This window comes from Garra rufa, chromosome 12 (assembly GCF_049309525.1).
Source record: "Garra rufa chromosome 12, GarRuf1.0, whole genome shotgun sequence".
In the NCBI taxonomy this organism is placed as follows: Eukaryota; Metazoa; Chordata; class Actinopteri; order Cypriniformes; family Cyprinidae; genus Garra; species Garra rufa.
In genome coordinates, this window is record NC_133372.1 from 25,474,560 (window position 1) to 25,496,785 (window position 22,226).

Below are 22,226 nucleotides of genomic sequence, written 5' to 3' on the forward strand. Positions count from 1 at the left end.
AATAATCTTTTTCAAAAGGTTCCAAAGAGTCAAATTCTTACAGTTAATCAGTCGATTAGAATAATTTGACTTTTAGGCTGTTAACCAAACAAATGTAATCAGTATCAACAAAATTCACCTTTGCAGAAGTTGGATCTGAAGTGGCATTTAGATGCATTTATTTGTTTAATGCAGCTCAGAGGAACATAGAGTGCTGTAAACTGCAGTTATAAATGCATAAAGTATTGATATTTTAAACATAAAATGTTGTTAATAAGTGAGTCCTTGTGATAGAAACAAATCACTTAAACAATTGATTCATTCAGGAATGAAACACCGTCACGTTGCTCAGAGATGCAAAACAGTGCTGTGGCTGTGTGCGGAATGATTTTTGTTGGCGAAATAGAGCAAAAACTGGCAATATGGTATCTAAAACGCAAGTCCCTTAATATTAACTTAGTTTATTGAACTGTTGTATAAAATCAATATCACATTTGTAATCATGCTGATTTTTGAAGAAAAAAAACGTCACTCTTTATGTGATATTGATTAACTATATGATCATGCTGTGAAAGAACACACTCTAAATGCACACTAGTCTAACCAGACTTCACATAGTCATGTAAACGTGCACTCTGTAGGTGTGTTTTGTTTGGTTTTTGCGATATACTCGATAATGTCAATATCGCACACCCCTAGTTCCGAAAACCCTTTTTTTTTCCCCTCCACATGATAATTTTTGTAGCCCAGTCCAACCTCATATCAGTACTGACTAATGTCGGCAATTGTTAGCTTGTTAGCTTGCTAACAAATATGAACAATACTCAAAGATTGTGTGTTAGACAGCCAAGTTTGAAGGAAGTGCCCATTAACAGTAAATTATTTTTGTATGCTTTTGTACAGTCATGGTTACAAAGTCCCTCTCTGCCTCCCTACACTTGAATGTTGAGTGTGATCCATTCTTCAAAAAAGAAAGAAAAAAACATTAAAGGCATTATTTCTATAGAAATTATAATAATATTGTTTTGAAATACAATATATGTTTGCCTTACGCATAGAATAAACTTATTTAATAAGTCCTATTTGTGAATACTTCAATAATCGCTATGTATTGCTGTGCAGCTGTCAGTCAAATTTTTGGCGAGATATTGCGATGGCAAGGGGATTTTAAATAGATATCAGATTCACAACAAGATTCCTTAGTGTGTGAGTGATGTGCGCCAGAAAGAGTCTGGCACTTCGATGTTTAAAAGCATCTTTACACATCAGAGATCCCTTACCACATTTACATGTAACTGCTCTTAAAAAAGCCACAGAGACTAGATGATTCATTTAAAGTAATATAGAACACCACCTGCAACCTGACCAACAGGGCATCTATATTACAAATCCCTATACTTGAAGAGCTTGTGTAGTGGAATTCCATGGAAATTCAAGTTCTTAAACTTGCTTGGTCAAACACTTTTAACAACACCACATCATTCAAAGAAACACCATGCTTATGTTCCTCAACAAAGAGGTGGCTTCTACACATACGTTGTAAATGTCAAAACACAATCAAGCATGTTGTATTGTGAGGAATGCGTGTCAGACCCTTCATTGGCTTTGCAGAGAACTAGTGGTAGGGAGCCAGGTGCTGCTGAATGAGCAAAAACAACATGTTACTCCGGAAACTAACTCTTGCTCATGTACGCACACCTTTGATGGATTCCTTTTAGACAAACACAGACATACCTACCTAGTTGAGGCCATCGCATGAGACACTGACTGCTATAGTACTCAATCACAGCAGCACTGGAAAGAAACTAAAGCGAGCAAATCAATCACAGAACCATTTGTGTGGTTAATCGCTTCATGCTCAACTAAAGACCCTAACGCTGAGTGAGATCTAGGCCTTGAAAAACTAGAACACTATGTGCTCTTGCACACACGGACAGAATTATGCAACAGCAATTGAGCATCTCTCATTTAAGCATCAACCATTTCTCTTCTCAACTCTTAGGCATTTTTTATGCAGATAGATCTTGGAAAAGAGAGATGTATCTCTCACATTTTGATTTTCAACTTTCAACACGTGCTGACCTCTGGACACAAATTCTGCTACTACAACTGCTGTAACTGCAGAACCATATGTCGCGATAAGATATGAAGTCAACCAGACAGTAAAAATGAGCGACTGTTGAGTATCAAGACATAAAATAATAAAAGCTCATCTTAGCCGGTAATTTTTACTCCATGTGTTGCTTTTTTGAACTCATGCGTTACATAATATGAACAATACTCAATCTTTGGATTTATTTTTTTTTCTTTTTTTCTTGTATATTCATATGATCATGAGCATGCAGAGATGGCATTATTAATATTTTTTTAAGAAACGGATACTCTGCAAGGATGCATTAAATTGATTAACTGGTGAAAAAAAACTCTTTCACTTTTTCACACACAAAAAATAATGTTTCTTGAGCACCAAATTAGCATATTAGAATTATTTATGCAACACTAAGATTTTTGCCAATAAAAAATAATAATAAAAAAGATTAAATAGAAAATTGTTATTTAAACTATTTAAAACATCAATATTACAGTTGACCACAAATGTTTGAACAGTAGTGTAAATATGTATTAATATGTAACATGTATAAATACATTACTAATCAAAAGTTATTGAACAGTAAGATTTTTAATGTTTCAAAGAAAATATCTTTTGCTCACCAGGCCTGCATTTATTTGATCCAAAGTACAGCAGAAACAGTAACATTTTGAAAATAACCGTTTTGAATATATTTTAAAATGCAATTTATTCCTGCGATCAAAGATCTAATATGCGGTTTAAGAAAACTTTTTTTAATAATTGTAACAGTTGCGTACATTTTTTTCAGGATTTTTTGATGAATAAAGATCAGAAGATCAGCATTTATCTGAAAGTTTTTGTAACATTAAACATTCAAAAGCTTGGAGTCAGTATAATTTTTATTATTTTTTTATTAGCAAAGATGCTTTAAATTGATCAAAAGTGATGATAAATAATCACAAAAGCTTATTATTTCAAATAAATGCTGCTATTCTGAACTTTCTATTCATCAAAGAAACCTGACAAAAATTCTACTCAGCTGTTTTCAACATTAAAATAATAACATAATAAATGTTTTTGGAGCAGCAAATCAGAATGTTAGAATGATTTTGGAAAGATCATGTGACTAGAGTAATGATGCTAAAAATTCAGGTTTGAAATCACAAGAATAAATTACATTTTAAATAGTAAAATTAAATCAAAGTTTGACTGTTTTTGCTGTACTTTGGAACAAATAAATGCAGTCTTGGTGAGCAGAAGAGACTTTTTTTAAAAACATTAAAAATCTTACTGTTCAAAACCTTTTGACTGGTAGTGCATATATTTTATATTTTTATATATTTTTAAGATGTCACATATAAAAAGACATTACTACATAGTATACTCTATAATGCATTTTTGATATTCATTGTCGCTGCAATCACAGCACCCTAATAACTTCCTAAACACACACATTCTTGTCACTGCAAACTTTTCTGTCTGCTTTTTTATTGACACATGCCAAGTGTGATGTCATTGATAACTAGATTCTTGTCTCATTGGAAGAAGAAACCAAGGCGTTAAAAACATTCCTGCTCAACCTAAAAGGAGAAAAAAAAAAACACCATGCGCTCAGTGAGTCCCTCCAGTCAATAACTGGGTTGACACAGTAAATGAAATAGTGGTGCATTCATTTCAAGGAAGAGTGAGAACACTTAACAACTCACACGTGCTTCCCAAAGAGCACCAACCCATCTGCTCAAACCTCTGTGTGGTCTCTTTGGAGCTATTAAGTCCATTTAGGACTTTCAAAGAGAAAGAAGTGAGAAATAGGTTTATTATTCTGTCATTTGGCAAAGACCATTAAGAAGTACACTACTAGTCAAATGTTTTTGAACAGTAAGATTTTTTTCATGTTTTTAAAGAAGTCTCTTCTGCTCACCAAGCCTGCATTGATTTGATCCAAAGTACAGCAAAAACAGTAACATTTTGAAATATTTTTACCATTTAAAATAACTGCTTTCCATTTGAATATATTTTAAAATGTAATTTATTCCTGTGATTTCAAAGCTGAATTTTTAGCATCATTACTTCATAATGATCCTTCAGAAATCATTCTAATATTCTGATTTGCTGCTCAAAAACATTTATTATTATGTTGACAACAGCTGATAATAGAAATCTTGTAACATGTGGTGGCTCTATTATCACTTTTGATCCATTTAAAGCATCCTTGCTGAATAAAAATATAAATTTCTATAATTTCTCTTTTGAATGGTATAGTGTATAATGTTACAAAAGCTTTTTATTTCAGATTAGTGCTAGGGCTGGGCGATAATTCGATAACGATAATTATCACGATATGCGCAGGCATTTTGCAACCTTCACTTCCGGATGGCGCACGCAGTAGTTTACAGCTACAGGGCTCTACAGAATGCGATTTTGAGCGCCATTTGGCGTAGCTTGTCAGTGATTTACGTCTCTGTGTATTACTTGCCGCTCCAGCTGAACGCACGTGATGGAGATTTACTACTAATCAAAGTACCGGCTTCATTGACTAAACGCGCCTCACAACATCGTGCGATTAATCGTGCAGCCCTAACTACAACACTATTGCCTGATTTTGCTCTATTTCGTTGTCAAAAGTAATCTGAAACAAGTCACAACTGCGCGCATCTCCATTCAAACACAGCGGTGTTTCGTTTATGAATGAAACGTGCGTTTTCAAACGAATCTAGTGAAATGATTCAATTTCCCATTCATAAAGACTTTATTCCCGAATGAACCATCCGTTCGAACGAATCAAAAGAATGATGTGATTTAGTAAATAAATCCGTGTCTTGGCGACACCTGCTGGCAGATCTGTTCAGTTATTTAAATCTTTAATATTTCTGTATTCAAAATTGTATATTTAAATAGATATTTAATAAACATTTTATATTTTAATAAACATTAATCTCAACATGAATCTATGATTTTGATTGCACTCGTGTCACCTCTGAGCCTCATTAAACATATGAAAAGGTCAAAACAAAGGTAAAAAAACTAAATTCCCCTGTAAATCACTTTGAGGAGTCAAATATCCCCTCGTAATAGAAAGGCAAATTTTTTTTATCAGAGTTTTGATTACTGTTTAGAATGTGCTCCTAAAATTTTGACTGTGCTCCTAAATTTTTTAAGTTAGGAGCACAAGTGGTCCTAGCAAGAAATGTAAGCGTAGAGCCCTGAGCCATTATTTTTTTATTTATATTGTCAGACAGCTAAAACATTTGACAAAATATGTTAAATCAAGATTTATGAAGAAAAAGATTTGTCTATTCTTATTTTTGTTGAATAAATATACTTAAAAATCACTGTAACTCTGCATTTACAGTCAGAGCCATGTTACAAGTGTTGTATCATATTACAGTTCTTTTTTTTTTTATATAAACGTTTTATATATTCTATTAATATTAATTATATTGTATTTGTAGATAATATTGTAGATTTGACATTTATCGTGATAATTATCGATATCGACTGATATGGAAAAAAATTATCGTGATATCGCCCAGCCCTAATTAGTGCTGATCTTTGGATCTTTCTATTTATCAAAGAATACTGAAAAAACTCAACTTATTGAAATATTGATAATGATAATAATAATAATAAAAGCTTCTTGAACAGCAAATCAGCATATCAGAATGATTTCTGAAATAGAAAACTGTTATTTTAAATAGTAAAAATATATCAAAATATTACTGTTTTTGCTGTACTTTGGATCAAATAAATGCAGGAGAGACTTATTTAAAACACATTAAAAATCGTACTGTTCCAAAACTTTTGACTGGCAGTGTATTTCTCATTTGCAACAAAACATAGAACTTTCAACTGCAAGATCTGATAACTGACTTCATAAGAAATGGATCTCGTTCATTATTTCTAACAACAACCAACATAAACTCTCAACTACAAGGCAAACACACATCTAAGCCCTAAAATCACCAACAGATTGCCCCAGTGTCCAGGCAAAAGAGGCAGAGTAATCCAGGGATTATGGAGAAGGGAAACATTCTGTCTCTAAAAGCCAAGGAACACACACCTTCACCAATCCACAGCCCTTAAGCATTTAAAGCACGGTGTGCTTCTGCAATCCCTAACTAATGTGACTACAACACATGATACAAGTAATGATAAAAAGTCATAAGCCAGGCTGATTAATTTGTGCCTCCTTGTGTTCCCTTCCAATGTTACAAAATCTCAAGACAATTTTGTCAAAAGATGATTCTTCCTTAAAACAAAATGCCAAAACAGCAAAAACACTAGAACTGAGAAAATGGCTTTTTTATTCAAACTGAGCTGATATAAAGTTTCCCACTGTGCATAGTTAAAGGAAAACCTCTCGCAGAACAGATCACAGCCTAAGAGACTTCAGCCATAACTCCATTTGGACAAAAGTTGTAACAGTGCCTTGCCTTTATTACATACTGTGCATGAGTCAAAATGTTCTTAGACATTGATGTTGGTCACAGAAAAGTCTCCATTGTTTAACCACTGACTACTGACAATGTAAAGGATGGTTCACCCAAAAATAAAAAGTCTGTCATCATTTACTCACCCTCGTGTTACCCTGAATAACTTTTTTTTTATTTCTGAAATGTCTGTGTTTTGTTTTTGTCCATACAGTGAAATTAAATGCTCACCAAACTTTGGTTACCAAGATTGTTTAAAATGTTCCACAGAAGACAGACTGAAAGAGTTTACACTCAACATGAGGGTGAGTAAACAATGACAGATTTTAATTTTTGGCTGAAGTAACCCTTTAATTGTCCATCATTACAATACAGACAACAAACCAGTCAAAAACAGTCAAAAGCAAGCAGCAGACTTACTAGGTCATCTGCCCTGTCAAGTGGTTGATATCTGGATTGTGCCAGAGTGCATCGCAACCCTGACTATTCAATTTGCAAACACAGCCAAGTGTTCTGCACTTTAATGAGACTTTCTAGTGTCATGTTTGAAAACCTCTAAATTGTACTTAATAAGCTGAACCCCTCAATGCAATCAGACAACAAATAGCATACTGTACGTAACAGTGCTTGAGCAACAAGAAGAAATATAGTAAAAACTTGCATCAACTTGCAGTATGCAGTCACCAGCACCTCCTCCCTTTCTGAGTTAGTTGACATGTCACTGACAGACTGGGCCTCAGAAACAAAACTCTCGCGTTAACACTTTACTTTCAAGCTTTCACTCGTGTATCCGCTTGACATTGCTTAAATATGATGTTTTAACATCCGAGAGGTTATAAACGTTATGTTTATAAAGTAAAACTTCGTGTCAAATCCGCATTTATTAGCCATAACAGTCCCAAGAACTAGTCACAAGTGGAGATTGAACATTGTCAATAAAAGCACTAACATAAAGGTGAAAACCTATCCTGATTGGGTTTGAGTTTTCTAACACATTATCCACTGTTTTGTTTTGTTTTTAAGAGTGAAAGTAACTTCAGACAGGTTTACTGTGTTCGCTAATGTAATATGACTAAGCCTGTTAGCTTCAATACTCAAGCTAAACCAACATCTCTGTGAAATGTTATCTATTGGCTTCACGTCAGGAAAATAAAAACAGCAAGAGCAGTCACATGTCATCTAACCTAGCCAGACTCGTGACTTCAATATTGTGGATAAGGCTTGAATAAATATTTATTTTGTTCGCTGACGCGCTAAGGCTCGAAGCTAACAGTCATTAGCTTGCAGTGAAGCCGCGGTATGTATACAAGCCATATAGACTCACGAAAAGCAACTAAAACACACAACACGCTTTAGGAGGTTACCTTGTTTGTTCGCCTGTGCCACATGAATAAATGCAATAAATAAAAGGCGTAGAAGTCCAACACATGATGATTTTGTTCGTGTTGGATGTGGGGAACTCTGTGTTGTGTCCTTGCTCGCCATCCTGCTGCTGCTGTTTCTCTAGCCGTGCGCGCGTCGTGCGCGCGCTCATATAAACAGCGCTCACGAGTTCACTCATGAGAGACACCAAGCGGATCTGAGAGAAACAACTAAAGAAAATCATTTTTTGAAAAGAGTCTTTAAATAATGTACACTCACATGAGACTTTTAAACATTTTAAATTATGTGCCTTACCATTTGTTCACGTAGTGTTTATGTACATTTCAGCGCCCTCCCTTATGAAAGTTTTAGCTGCGCTTTATTACACCAACAGATCTAAAATGATCACAGTCGTGATAGTCTTTCTACTTTTACAAATGACTGTATACACAGCCTTCCAGATCGTCATGCAAATAAGGCGCCAGGAAAGTAGAACACATGCAAACAAGCATACACAAACCAGGTGCACCTATTCAGCTTCTTTTCCAAACACAATTGAATGTCAAGCATTCATCTATTGGTACTGTGATAAACTGCATTCAAATATTAAAACCACTCTGTCCCAACGTTTATGTAAGGACAGAAGACTGTGTAGGCCTACTTATGTATGTGCAAAATCTGGGCTTGAAAACTTAGGCAGCAATTGGTTTATTCGAACACCTCCCACATTTCTATTATGTTCAATACAATTTGTTTCCTGCCTAAAATGTGAAACTGCTACATGAAAATGTTCTCGTCCTTGTTGACCGCTACTTCCTCGTGCGCAATGCCTCCTCTTTGCACGCACACACTGTCTAGTGTCTACACTGAAGGTGAGAACGTTTTCATGTAGCCACTGTGTTTGCATTGACAGAAGAACTATGTGAGGCACTAGGCTTCTATCTATGCAGATCATTACATTTTTCCCTGTTTAAATATTTATTGTTGGCTTAAGACGTTTTCTCCACAGGCAGACTGATAACTGCTGCCCATGTGGTTGAGGACACAGACATCAATTCATAATGAAAGTATGCAGGGTTGTAAAAAACAAAGGATGTATGTAGCTTTCTTTAAACACTGTGACTTCATTCAGAGAACTGCTTCAACTTAATACATGTAAATACTGTTATATTTGAGTCATTCAGCCTTTAGAGAGATTTATGAGATTTTTAACATGTGCTGTAACATGTGGAGCAATAAAAGATCATGTGTAAGATCATGTGGTACAATGAAGTGTAATTCTATCAGCATTTTTGTTTTTGCAAATGAGAAATTTGATATATTCCATACAAACTCAAATAAACATCAAATAAAAGACACGCAAAAACAAAGGATTTATTTGCAGATCCGAAGAAATCAATGTGAGTGATCCAAATGAACACCTCCCTAAAGTATTTCCTTAAACTATTCATTACAACTGTTTCACCTTGTTAGTTTTTTTGGTATGTATGATTTTTGTTTTGTATGTATCTACACTACAAGTCCAAAATTGAGTTTTCAGTTCAGTTTTGAAAGCACAGGATGAAATTACATTTTAAGATATATTCAAATAGAAAACAGTTATTTGAAATAGTAAAGAGATATTTCAAAAAATTGCTGTACTTTGGATCAAATAAATGCAGGCTTGGTGAGCAGAAGAGCCTTGTTTAAAAAACATTAAATATCTTACTGTTAAAAAAACTTTTGACTGGTAGTGTATGTAAAGATTGAAAAACGAACAAATAATGGAAGTGTAAATAATAGAAAATAATGGAGGAATAAAGGTGAGTTTTTAGCTGAGAACTGCCATCTTGAGATCTGAATTCGGGGATAGAAAGCAGCTTGGAAAACATGACTAATGCTAACCATGGACTTCTTTACTCATAAATCAAAAACGGCTGTTCGACAAATCCATTTTAAATTTGTGAGGGAATCTTTCACAATGTGGAAATTAGTAACTTTGTGTTCATTTTTTCCTCAAAATTCGATGAATCATTGTCTGGAGTACAAATACACATAATAACAAAACTGGATTGTTACAACAAGCCAAGAGTATGAAGGCTGAGAGAAGTTTTTATTTATTCATTACCTTTCAGCTATGAGGATACTAGATATACAAGTCAGTCAACATATATGTCTACATTTTTGAACAAAAATAGGTGATGAACAATAATGGCATGGTGAATGGGAGTGGTTTGAAGAATTTTAATAATGAACATTAAAGTTTTTTTTCCCATATGTTTATACAGTCTTGTTTTATCTGGTTGTATTTTGATTTATTTTGAACTAGAATGTTTGTAAGGAACTAGAATATACTGTATATATACACATACACACACTAGTGAACTAGTTTGACTACCAATCAGAAGTTTCTTCTGCTCACCAAGCCTGCATTTATTTGAATAATAAAAAAAATACAGTTTATTTTTACAATTTAAAATAACTGCTTTTTATTTGAATATATTTTAAAATGTAATTTATTCCTGTGATCAGAGCTAAATTTTCAGCATCATTACACCAGTCTTCAGTGTTGCACAATCCTTCAGAAATCACTCAAATATGCCGGTTTGCTGTTCAAGAAACATTTTAATTAGGATTCTTTGATTGATAGAAAGATCCAAAGATCAGCATTTATCTGAAATAAAAAGCTATTATTTTAAGTTATTTAGCAAGGATGCTTTAAATTTAAATTGATCAAAAGTGATGATAGACATTTATAATGTTACAAAAGATTTCTATTTCAGATAAATGCTGTTCTTCAGAACTTTCTATTTCTATTTCTATCATTCTCATATTCTATTTCAAATCAGAATATGAGAATGATTTTTGAAGAATCATGTGACTGGAGTAATGATGCTAAAAATTAGGCTTTGAAATCACAGGATGAAATTATATTCAAATACATTAAAATAGAAAACAGTATTTTAAAAGGTAAAAATATCTCACAATTTTACTGTTTTTGCTGTACTTTGGATCAAATAAATGCAGGCTTAGTGAGCAGAAGAGACTTCTTTTGACTGGCTGTGTGTATAAAAGATGTTTTGCTGGTTGTAGTGTTACATTCCACTGGAACTCTGCAGTTGTGAATAGAATTAATATAGTGCTATATGAATATTATTCATAATTTAGACCTTTAAAATACTTCATTGTGTCATCATAACTTTTCATCATCATAACTCCAATCTTTTCTCTTTTGTCAACTTAACTGAGCTGATCAAATTATGTTCCGGACTAAATCTTTAATAGCCAGTCACATCAATTTCAGTTTAAACTGTATTTGGACAATTACTGTATATGGTTAATTTTCGTCCTTCTGAAGAGACCTTTCTTTAGTCATCACTCAACAATACATTTTAATTAGTTCTTTGCTATAGTTGGATGAACTTGACTCAAGTGAAAACAGGGTTTAATAGACTATAAACAAAAGTTTAACAATTTCAGGTAATAGTTTTCAGAACAAAGCAGTTTATGAGATGTCTTAGTGTCTTACATAGGACACTGAGAAAAATGTAAATACTTTCTATTCATCAATTAAACCTAAAAAAAGGTTTTTATTCACTACTTCATTGGTGTGTTTTTTTTTCTTCTGGCTTGAAACTCTTTTGCATTTTCCATACTTTCAGATATACAGTCAATCACGAAATTATCCATACCCCTGGCAAATTATGACTTAAAGTTACTTTTATTCAACCAGCAAGGTTTTTTTGACCGGAAATGACACAGGCTTCTCCCAAAAGATAATAGGATGATGTACAAGAGGCATTATTGTGAAAAAAAAAATATATATATTTCTCAGCGTTTATTTACAGTTGAACAAAAAGTGGCATGTCCAAAATTATTCATACCCTTTGCAAACTGTCACAGTCTATGGGAAAATCCAAAGTTCTATACCATTCCAAATAGTCCAAGCTGTTCTAAAGCATCCTTATTACCCTGATTCATTGGGAACAGCTGTTTTAATCAACTCAACAGGTGAAAAACAGAAGCTCTCTGCTGTTGGTTTGTGGACAGTCATAACTAAGACAAATGAGCTCACTGAGGACCTGCGGCTGCGCATTGTGGCTGGAGGAGGACACCACTTCTCCAGATCAGGTACACAAAAGCCCGCTTGGCCTTTGCAAATGCTCATGTGGACAAAGAAGAAGACTTCTGGTCTTTATGGTCAGATGAAACAAAAATTGGATTGTTTGACCTCAAAGGAGAAGCCTTCAACCCTAAGAACACCATCCCCACTGTCAAACATGGTGGTGAGAACCTAATGTTTTGTTTTGTTTTTTTTTAGTCGGTGGACCAGGGAACCTAATCACAGTAAACGGCACCATGAAAAAGGAACAATACATCAACATGTAAAATTCTCAACAACAACATCAGGCAGTCTGCAGAGAAACTTGGCCTCAGGCACCAGTGGACATTTCAGCATGACAACGACCCAAAACACACAGCAAAAGTGGTGAAGAAATGGTTAGCAGACAAAACATTAACGTTTTGCAGTCCTGATTTAAATCCAATTGAGAATCTGTGGAGGGAGCTAAAGATCAGGGTGATCCTTTCAATCTGAAAGAGTTGGAGCTCATCGCTAAAGATGAATGGGCAAAAATACCAGTGAAGACATGCAAAAAGCTGGTCAGCAATAATAGAAAGAGTTTGATTGCTGTAATAGCCAAAAAAGGCTTTTCTATTGATTATTGAGAAGGGTATGAATAATTTTGGACATGCCACTTTTTGTTCAAATGTAAATTAAAGATGAGTAATATTTTTTTTTACAATGATGCCTCTTCTACATCGTCCTATTATCTTTTGGGAGAAGCCTGTGTCTTTTCCGGTCAAAAAACTTGCTGGTTGAATAAAAGTAACTTTAAGTCAGAATTTGCCAGGGGTATGAATAATTTCGGGTTTGACTGTAAATCCCAATTTAGTACTTGCTACAAGCCTCAGTAAATACAGACTTTCATTTCATCCTCCATGCCGACTGGTGGCGCTGCTAAAAGCACATCAACCACTCGCCACCGTAATCCCCCCAGACAAAGATGTCTGATTCGTTTCCTTTGTTGTGATAGTGAAAATACAAATCGTACGGCTCTTGTTTTATATCCCCGCTTTTAAAATAAGAAATCAAATAGTTTCTTCTGTCAGTATTGACCAGCCGCAAATATGAGTGGCGGAGTGTATGGCGGAGGTAAGTGCGATTTTGGAGGGAGAATCAAATGAATGAGTGCGCCACGTTCATGAACTCGCTAGCTATCAAACTAGCATGACATGATCATTTTACTTTTATTTGGTTTAAATGAACCCAAAGTCCACGTTATAGGTTTTTATGCTTTGTAGAAGCATATATAATATATAATACTGAGCACGCAGTAGTGCGTAGTTAATATAAATAAACATTGCAGGACGGTTTCTGTATTGTAACGGACTCACATATGTTTGACTACAAGAATTCATAGATGCTAAATGTGTTTGTGTGTGTGTTTTAGTTCTATCCTCATCTCTTTCTTTCTCTGATTTTTATTTTGTTCTTCACAGATGAAGTTGGAGCCCTTGTCTTTGACATGGGCTCATACACAGTGAGAGCTGGATATGCAGGAGAGGATTGTCCCAAGGTGTGAGCAGTTAGATGAATCCATATCTTGGTGATAAAACTGAAAGAAAAAAAAGTTTTAAGCATTAAGTTGTTTTGTGGTTTCTAGGCCGATTTTCCTACTGTGATCGGTGTGACTCTGGACCGGGAGGATGGCAGTACACCGATGGAGACAGATGGAGAGAAAGGAAAACAGAGCGGCACCACCTACTACATCGACACTAACCAGCTCAGGGTCCCTAGAGAAAGCATGGAGGTCATGTCACCTCTCAAAAATGGAATGAGTAAGTTATTTTATATGGGTCAAAATAAATCACTGTCCTTTAAACCACTGGGTTTTACCTATTTGTAAGCAAGATGTTTTAATAATTTAAAATGTAATAATATTTAGTATAATTACTTATATATATCTATGTGACCCTGGACCACAAAACCAGTTATAAGGGTCAATTTTGTGAAATTTGTACATCATAAATAAATAAACTTTCTATTGATGTATGGTTTGTTAGGATATGACGATATTTGGCCGAGATACTATTTGAAGATCTGGAATCTGAGGGTGCAAAAACAAAAAAATATATAATAAAATCTAAATATTGAGAAAATTGCCTTTAAAGTTGTCCAAATGAAGTTCTTAGCAATGCATATTACTAATAAAAAATGATTTATTTATGGTAGGAGATTTACAAAATGTCTTCTTAAAGCATGAGCTTTACTTAATATCCTAATGATTTTTGGCATGAAACAAAAATCACTAATTTTGACCCATACAGTGTATTTTTGGCTATTGCTACAAATGTACCCATGCTATTTAGGACTGGTTTTGTGGTCCAGGGTCACATATTTTAATAAGTAAAGGTCAGAAAGGGTTACCAGGGTTTCAACGCAAAACCAACCCTGTTGCTACCCAAAACTAGCAAGAAAAGCATTCCAGGGGTAAGATTGATGTTTTTTAGTGGGGTTCTCCTAGTAAAATTCTCATTCCAGGGACTAAATATTACGATTTTGGGGTTGCTTCAACCTACAGACATTAAAAACAATCTGTGGCAATAGTAGTAAAGTAGCCTGGACTTGGCAACACTGAGGTCAGAATAATTATGTTGTTTCATTTTTACATAAGCATGTTATGGTGAATGACAGTGGAAAATTATTTTACCCATTTTTGACTTTTTTTTTTTTCTCACAAAAGTTATTTGAAACATTAAAATAGACACTTTACTTGCATTTAACATGTCTGTATGTGCGATATGTTTTTTTATCTATACAAACTCAATTTTGTAAATTAAATATTATGCGCACACCAAAATGGTAGTCATTTGTGTGTGCTTTTAACTATTTCATTTTGTAAACGCTGTGTACGCATAAATGAAAACCAGGTTTAACACGCATATTCTTTTTTCTTCTCTGAAGTTGAGGACTGGGACAGTTTCCAAGCCATTTTAGATCACACCTACAAAATGCACTTCAAATCAGAGCCCAGTCTGCATCCAGTCCTGATGTCCGAGGCCTCGGTATGTTCATTTTTGGACGAAAATCCAGTCTGGAGATTATATTATATCATGTACCATCTGCTGGGATTCTTCACTCGACTCCATGTCATTTTGTTTTCTTCATCTTGCAGTGGAACACACGAGCAAAAAGAGAGAAGCTGACTGAGCTCATGTTTGAGCATTACAACATTCCTGCTTTCTTCTTGTGTAAATCAGCCGTCCTGTCTGCGTATCCTCTATTTTAATTGAACCAGATCTTTGTCAAAGGCAGTGTCTGGCACCAAGGGGCCTTAAATTGACTCAAAATGATGTAAAATAAGCATTAAAATAAGCCAAAGCAACTCAAAATCAACACCCTTTTTGTTTTTAGAAGGACTGTATGGATATACATGGTATCCTATATTTTTTAAGTGTTATTTATAAACCTGGAACAGAAATGTAATTTAATAAAATCCATTGGTATTTTTATAATGAATATACATTTCTAGTTACGTCAAGAAAAATATTATCCAGTGAACAACAAACATCTGGAAAGGTCATGGGGCTTAAATATTGTTATGGGCAGGTGCGGGGGACAAAAAGTTTAAGAATTACTGATTTAGAATTATTTATTAGGTGGTTAATGCATATACACTAGAAATGGAATGACTAATTTATTTAAATTTCAGATTTGGGCAGTATATCCATTTTAAAGGATCATATAAGACAGTGGGGGTAGGAAAATACATGAAATGTTAAATCCTTGACTCAGCGTTCCAGGTTTGCCAATGGACGGTCCACAGGTTTGGTGTTAGATAGTGGAGCAACACACACAACTGCTATTCCAGTGCATGATGGATACGTCCTACAACAAGGTAATTCTGAAGTGGAATTGTGTAAATTTGATGCAATATATTATTTGCATGAATTACTATGAATACTAAATAAGGTAATTTAAAATATACACTGCTGTTCAAAAGTTTGGGATCAGTAAGATTATTAATGTTTTATGTTTTTAATGTTTATTATGCTCATCAAGGCTGAATTTATTTGATCAAAAATACAGAAAAAAAATGTAATATTGAGAAATATTATTGCAATTTCTGATATTGGGTTCCTATTTTAATATACTTTAAAATATAATTTATTTCTGTGATGCAGTGCTGAATTTTCATCAGCCATTACTCCAGTCTTCAGTGTCACATGATCCTTCAGAAATCATTCTAATATGCTGATTTATTATCAGTGTTGAAACTGATACTTTTCATTGATTCTTTGATTTAAAAAAACCTTAAAGAACAGGATTTATTCAAAATATAAATCATTTCTAAAAATATAAGTCTTTTCTGTCACATTTTATCAATTTAACACATCCTTGCTGGATAAAATTATTAATTATTAATTGACACTGAAGACTGGAGTGATGATGCTAAAATTCAGCATAGCTTCACAGGGATAAATTATATTTTAAAGTATATTAAAATATAAAACTTATTTTAAATTGCAATATTTTACTAAATTATTTTTTCAGCATTTTTGATTCAATAGATACAGCCTTGATTAGCATAAGAAACATTTTAAAAAATCTTACTGATCCCAAAATTTTGAATGACAGTGTATTATGTATGTTGTTGACATTTCTATAACGTATGTTTCATGATCTTTCAGGCATCGTAAAGTCTCCTCTTGCTGGTGACTTCATGAGTATGCAGTGCAGAGAGCTGTTTCAAGAGTTAGGTGTTGAAATAGTGCCTCCGTATATGATTGCATCAAAGGTGAGGGATGCTCAAGTTCATCCTTTTTTTTTAGTCATATTATCATCTGTGTTTGGAGGGTTGGGATGTTCATTACATGTCGTTTCACACGTGTTCAGGAGTAGATAAAATGTTCAATGAAAAATGAATGTCAGTGTTTTGTCATTAAAGGATTCAGTTCGTGAAGGAGCTCCAGCCAGTTGGAAAAAGAAGGAAAAGCTACCTCAAGTTACCCGTTCTTGGCATAACTATATGTGTAATGTAAGTGATCAACAACTAGGAATTTTAGAGTGACTGAACCTATGAAAATGCATTCATATCATAATATTATGTAACGAATGTTACTACCTGTGATTTCAGACTGTCATACAAGATTTCCAGGCCTCTGTGCTGCAGGTGTCAGATTCGTCCTATGATGAACAGTAAGTTCACTTTTTCAAAAGTTTTTTTTTTAATGAATAAAATCAGTACTTTCATTCAGCAAGCAATACATTCAATTGATCAGAAGTGACAGCAAATACTTTGTTTTACTTAATGTTGGTTAACTCAAAAATATTAAACAGCATAACTGTTCTTGAGCACCGAATCTGTGACTGAAGTAATGGCTGCTGAAAGTTCAGCTTTGCCATCACAGGAATAAATTACATTTAGTATATTAAGATTCTGAATTGAAACAATATTTCACAATATTGCTGATTTAATAACCTTTTATTACATATAACATTTTATTAAAAACATTCAAACTTAATTGATTACGCTTTTGGGTATGTGCTTATGATCTTAATGGAAAAGAAACACCGTATTATCACAATTTTTCCCATACAGAGTAGCTGCCCAGATGCCCACCGTCCATTATGAGCTGCCTAATGGGTACAACTGTGATTTCGGAGCTGAAAGACTTAAGATCCCAGAGGGTCTTTTTGATCCTTCAAATGCTAAGGTAAGAAATATCATTCTTTAGGGATGTAACGATATTGTCAATATCGTGATATCGCAATAGCAAAACTTTTGATATTATCGTGACCACATGACTATATGAAACGATAGATCTTCTGGGCAAAATGTGTAGTTTTTAAAATATATTTAAACTTCTGTTTCTAACATAAAAGGCCTTTAAAGTTGTGTTTTCGACCGTTATGCTGAAAGCACAATATGACTTAATCCCTTCATCAAGCCTGTTTTCGCTGTGCATTTCAAACCAAAGCGCACACTTCAAACCAGTGTTGTTTTTGACAACCATCTTAGATTTAGTCTTAGTCTTTTTGACTAAAATGCTTCTTAGTTTTAGTCAACTTTTAGTCACTTCTATATGTGATAGTTTTAGTCCAATTTTAGTCGACGAAAAGTCAAAAAGGTTTTAGTCTAGTTTTAGTCAAAAAAAGGGGAAAAAGTAGTCTTTTAACAAATTAATGTAGGTCAGTAAGTATTTTGCTGTTGGGTAGTGTCACTTATAAGTTCTGAAAATAGCAGATCTATAGTTCAACACAATGTGAGCTTCCGGATCGACTATTTTCACCAATAATTACAATAATGAAAGAATGTTTTAGAACATAAAAGACAAACAAGGATGGAATGCTAAAACGGCTTGCCATACTAGTATAGCAAAGAGTATTTAATGCTAAAACGGCTTGCCATAGCGTCAGATACTTTTTAAGTTTTAATTGGCATGCACAATAAGCAGAAATGTCATGCATTTTAAATGTCTGACGGACCACCCACTAACATTTCCGTCTATTCTCGTCTCGTCAACGAAAACTCACACACGTCTCGTCATGTTTTAGTCATCAACGAGCCATTTTTATCTCGTCATCCTCTCGTTATCGTCATGAAAAAAAGTGGCGTCAACGAAATGATTTCGTCATCGTTGACGAAAACAACACTGCTTCAAACAGGCAATCAGTTCGGGATCCGGTGTTTTCTGTGCCTCGGAACAGCTCCTTTCACAGTGAATGAATGCAATCAACTTGTTTATTGCATATGCTGTGAGTTTAGCGGTTGTTTTGGAACGCAACGCCCACTAGTTATGCTTTATTTTTGTGGCAGATGATTACAGCATTTCACTAGATTTGTAGTGAGTTGCATTTTTGTAAGCTTGTTTTCAAGGAAGCTGGAGATTTCCCCATCAAATGAAAAGCTCTACTGCCATTTATGTAAAAAAAACAACAACTTAAGTACAAGTATGAGTTGCTGACAGCTAGTGGGTTAAATGGGTAACGTTACTGCAGTCCAAATTTTAAAATAACTCTGAAGTGTAGAAATTAGGAAAGTAGTATTGTAATTTCACTACTGTAGTGTAAAGCAAAAATAATATACCTATGAAATATTCATTTTCATTTATTTCGCAGTGCAATTGTTTTACAATATATGGCTTTACATTCCTATCGTTCTTACATTGTCCAAGTTTCTTTCTGAAATGCTAGCTTTTTTTTCTTACGGCATCTTAAAATGTTCACAGGGTCTGTCAGGGAACACCATGTTGGGAGTCAGCCATGTTGTGACCACCAGCGTTGGCATGTGTGACATAGACATTCGACCTGTAAGATTTTAACACACTACTTTACATTTACATTTACCACAGGTACATTTACCTGTGTGTCTGCTGCTAATGCAGGTGACTTTATGCTTCCCATATTCTTTTTTTTTTCTTTTTTAAACAGGGTCTGTATGGCAGTGTTGTAGTTACAGGAGGAAACACTCTCATTCAAGGCTTTACAGATAGACTTAACAGAGAACTCTCACAGAAGACACCACCAGTAAGTGGCACATGTATATTTTGCTTTATTAGAATGTCAGGTGGGTCTTTTGAAGTGATTTGTTGCTTTTTTATATGATTATAACATGGATTGTTTTGTGTCATCTCTGCAGAGTATGCGTTTGAAATTGATAGCCAACAACACAACCGTGGAGCGCAGATTTAGCGCCTGGATTGGGGGCTCTATCCTCGCATCTCTGGTGAGTAGTGTTGACTAGGGCTGTCACAGGATCAGGTTTTTATGAAAGCCTGTTTCTGCCACTGATTTAAAAAAAAAAAGTTTTTGACTTACAATTCTTGTAATTGTGAGGTATAAAGTCAGAATAGCAGGATATAAACTTGCAACTGCGAGAAATAGTCAGAATTGCAAGATAAAAATAAATACGAGTTTGTGTCTTGCAATTCTGACTTTTTTTCTAAGAATATATATATATATATAAACTCACAACTGCATGTTATAAAGTCTAGTTCAGAGGGGGGAAAAAGACTTCTCATAATTCTGAATTTATATCTCACAATTCTGACTTAACACAATTGTGTGTTATAAAGTCAGAATTGCGAGATATAAACTCAGTTCTGATTTTTTTCCCCCTCAGAATTGTGTGATATAAACTCGTAGTTGCAAGTTATAAAGTCAGTATTGCGTGATTTTAAACTTGCAATTCTGAGAAAGACTTATTTTCTCATTTGCGACTTCATATCACTCAGAATTGCTCAGAACTTTCTCAGAATTACGAGTTTATATCACACAATACTGACTATAACTTGCAACTTCAAGTTTTTTTTTTTAAATCATGCAGTTCTTTATCATATTTGTGACCTATCTCTCTGAAGTTTAAATCACGCAATACTGACTTCATAACTCGCAACTGCGAGTTTTGATCATACTATTCTGACTTCATTTCTCAGATATGTGACTGTATATCTTGCAATTCTGACTTTATTTCTCAGATTTGCGAGTTTAAATCATGTAATACTGACTTAATAACTTGCAACTGTTTTTATCACACTATTCTGACTTTGCGACTATATATCTCGCAATTCTGACTTTATTTGTTAGATTTGCGACTTTGTCTCATAATTCTGACTTTCTCAGAATTGAAAGTTTAAATCTCAGATTTACTTCGGTTTATTTCACGCAGTACTGACTTTAAAACTTGCAACTGTGAGTTTTTCCATGCAATTGTGACTTTATTTCTCAGATTTGAGTCTTTATTCCCGGGTTTTACAGACAAGGCTTGAGCCTAGTCCTAGACTAAAATGTCAGAGCTGTTTCAGCTGAAAGAAACTTGCACTGACTGATCTTAAAATATATCAGTGCCTTTGTTTTGTCTGAAGATGCACACTAGTAATGTTTTTTATTTTGTCTAAGGCACGTGTATAAAAATTACTTAAATTTGCTAATTAAACTATGGCCTAATCCTGGCTTAAGCTAACCCGTCTATGAAACCAACCCTGTATCTCGCAATTCTGAATTTCTCAGAATTGCCTGTTTAAATCATGTAATACTGACTTAATACTTGCAACTGCAAGTGTATCACACAATTCTGGGTTTTTTTTCTTAAATTTGTGACTATCACTCGGAATTGCGATTTTATATTGTGAGATTATATCACGTAATTCTAAGAAAAAAGTCAGAACTGCAAGTCAATATCTCGCAATTCTGACTTCATAACTTGCAATTGTGAGTTTGAAAAAGTCAGAATTGTGAGATGTTAACAGGTAATTGCCAGGATAAAAGTCACAATTACTTTTTTTTTCTTTTTTTTTTATTCAGTGGTGGAAACAGGCTTTCATAGATTTTAACTACACAGCTGTTGTGGGCAAAAATATCATGTTAACAATATTAATATAGACAAATGTATCAAACTTTTTCTTTCTTTCGACCAATGAAACACTCAAAATGTGAGTTGAGGGAGGCAGAGAGAGCTTTACTTTAGTTACTAATAACTAAAATTATATTCTTTTTGGCTGGTGTATCTAACACACCATCTTTTCAGTTATGTATTATATTAGATGTATAGTATTAGCACAATATTTATCACTGTCAATATGTTCACCATAGCATATAGCACCGTAATATATTAATTATCACTCTGTTTTTGTTACTTTAAGGGCACTTTCCAGCAAATGTGGATTTCAAAACAGGAATATGAGGAAGGTGGGAAACAGTGTGTTGACAGGAAGTGCCCTTAACCAGTTCCATCAACACCTGGCTGCCTTCAAAAGGAGAGAAAAGAAAAAAATCAACACCATACCACCAACTAGTAGAAAAAGCCTTCTTAGTGGACTCAGGACCTAACAAGGACTCTTACTGTTATTTTTAGTGCAAACAAACCATATTTTAAACAGTTTGACATGGTTGCACTCTTTTCTACTCCACACGATATTTTCATATATCCAGTTTGACGACAAATGTTGCTGACCACCTGAATAATTTTAAATAAGTGACAAGGTTGTCTTTTGGTACATGGGAATTGTATCCTTCAATTGTATCAGTGCTTAGAACAGTTCAGTTTTTTAATTTACACCACTTTGCCACTTCCTAGAAAACGCACCACAGGAAACCAAATGTTTATGCTTTTAACAATTGATTGGCTGTTTTGGGAATAAAATTGTTTTTTGTTAAACTGGTCTAAATTTCTCTCATATCACTTGATTTAAGATCGTCAATGTAGTCCACAAATGTGACCCTGAACCACAAAACAAGTCATAAGGGTCTTTTTTTTTTTTTTATTGTGATTTATAAATCATCTGAAAGATGAACAAATAAAGTTTCCATTGATTTATTTGAAAATATAGAATCTGAGGGT

The 22,226-nt window shown here is 34.2% G+C and overlaps 2 protein-coding genes across 3 annotated transcripts in view; one reads left to right on the plus strand and one right to left on the minus strand.

The window, feature by feature from the left end:
* tmem131 (transmembrane protein 131) overlaps nt 1-7,977 on the minus strand; it is a 50,608-nt gene extending 42,631 nt beyond the window's left edge. For both annotated transcript variants that reach the window (XM_073851158.1, XM_073851157.1), the window contains exon 1: nt 7,845-7,977. In XM_073851158.1, the coding sequence (XP_073707259.1) occupies nt 7,845-7,965 (121 nt within the window). In that variant the 5' untranslated portion in view covers nt 7,966-7,977. The remainder of the gene's footprint in view (nt 1-7,844) is intronic.
* Nucleotides 7,978-12,877: 4,900 nt separating this feature from the next.
* actl6a (actin-like 6A) lies at nt 12,878-22,043 on the plus strand. The gene is made up of 14 exons (XM_073851381.1): nt 12,878-13,036; nt 13,384-13,460; nt 13,548-13,722; nt 14,849-14,949; nt 15,060-15,157; nt 15,688-15,782; nt 16,576-16,682; nt 16,833-16,922; nt 17,022-17,083; nt 17,487-17,601; nt 19,117-19,197; nt 19,319-19,414; nt 19,527-19,613; nt 21,529-22,043. Exons 1-14 carry the CDS (start codon nt 13,012-13,014, stop codon nt 21,607-21,609), a joined length of 1,290 nt encoding a protein of 429 aa, XP_073707482.1. The 5' UTR covers nt 12,878-13,011; the 3' UTR covers nt 21,610-22,043.
* The last annotated feature ends 183 nt before the right edge of the window (nt 22,044-22,226 follow it).

Excerpts from the sequence above, each read along its gene's own strand:
- actl6a (XM_073851381.1), top strand. The coding sequence starts at position 13,012 with ATGAGTGGCGGAGTGTATGGCGGAG. Across the intron at positions 17,602-19,116 it reads TTGATCCTTCAAATGCTAAG|GGTCTGTCAGGGAACACCAT; the intron begins GTAAGAAATATC and ends AAATGTTCACAG. Across the intron at positions 19,198-19,318 it reads GTGACATAGACATTCGACCT|GGTCTGTATGGCAGTGTTGT; the intron begins GTAAGATTTTAA and ends TTTTTTAAACAG.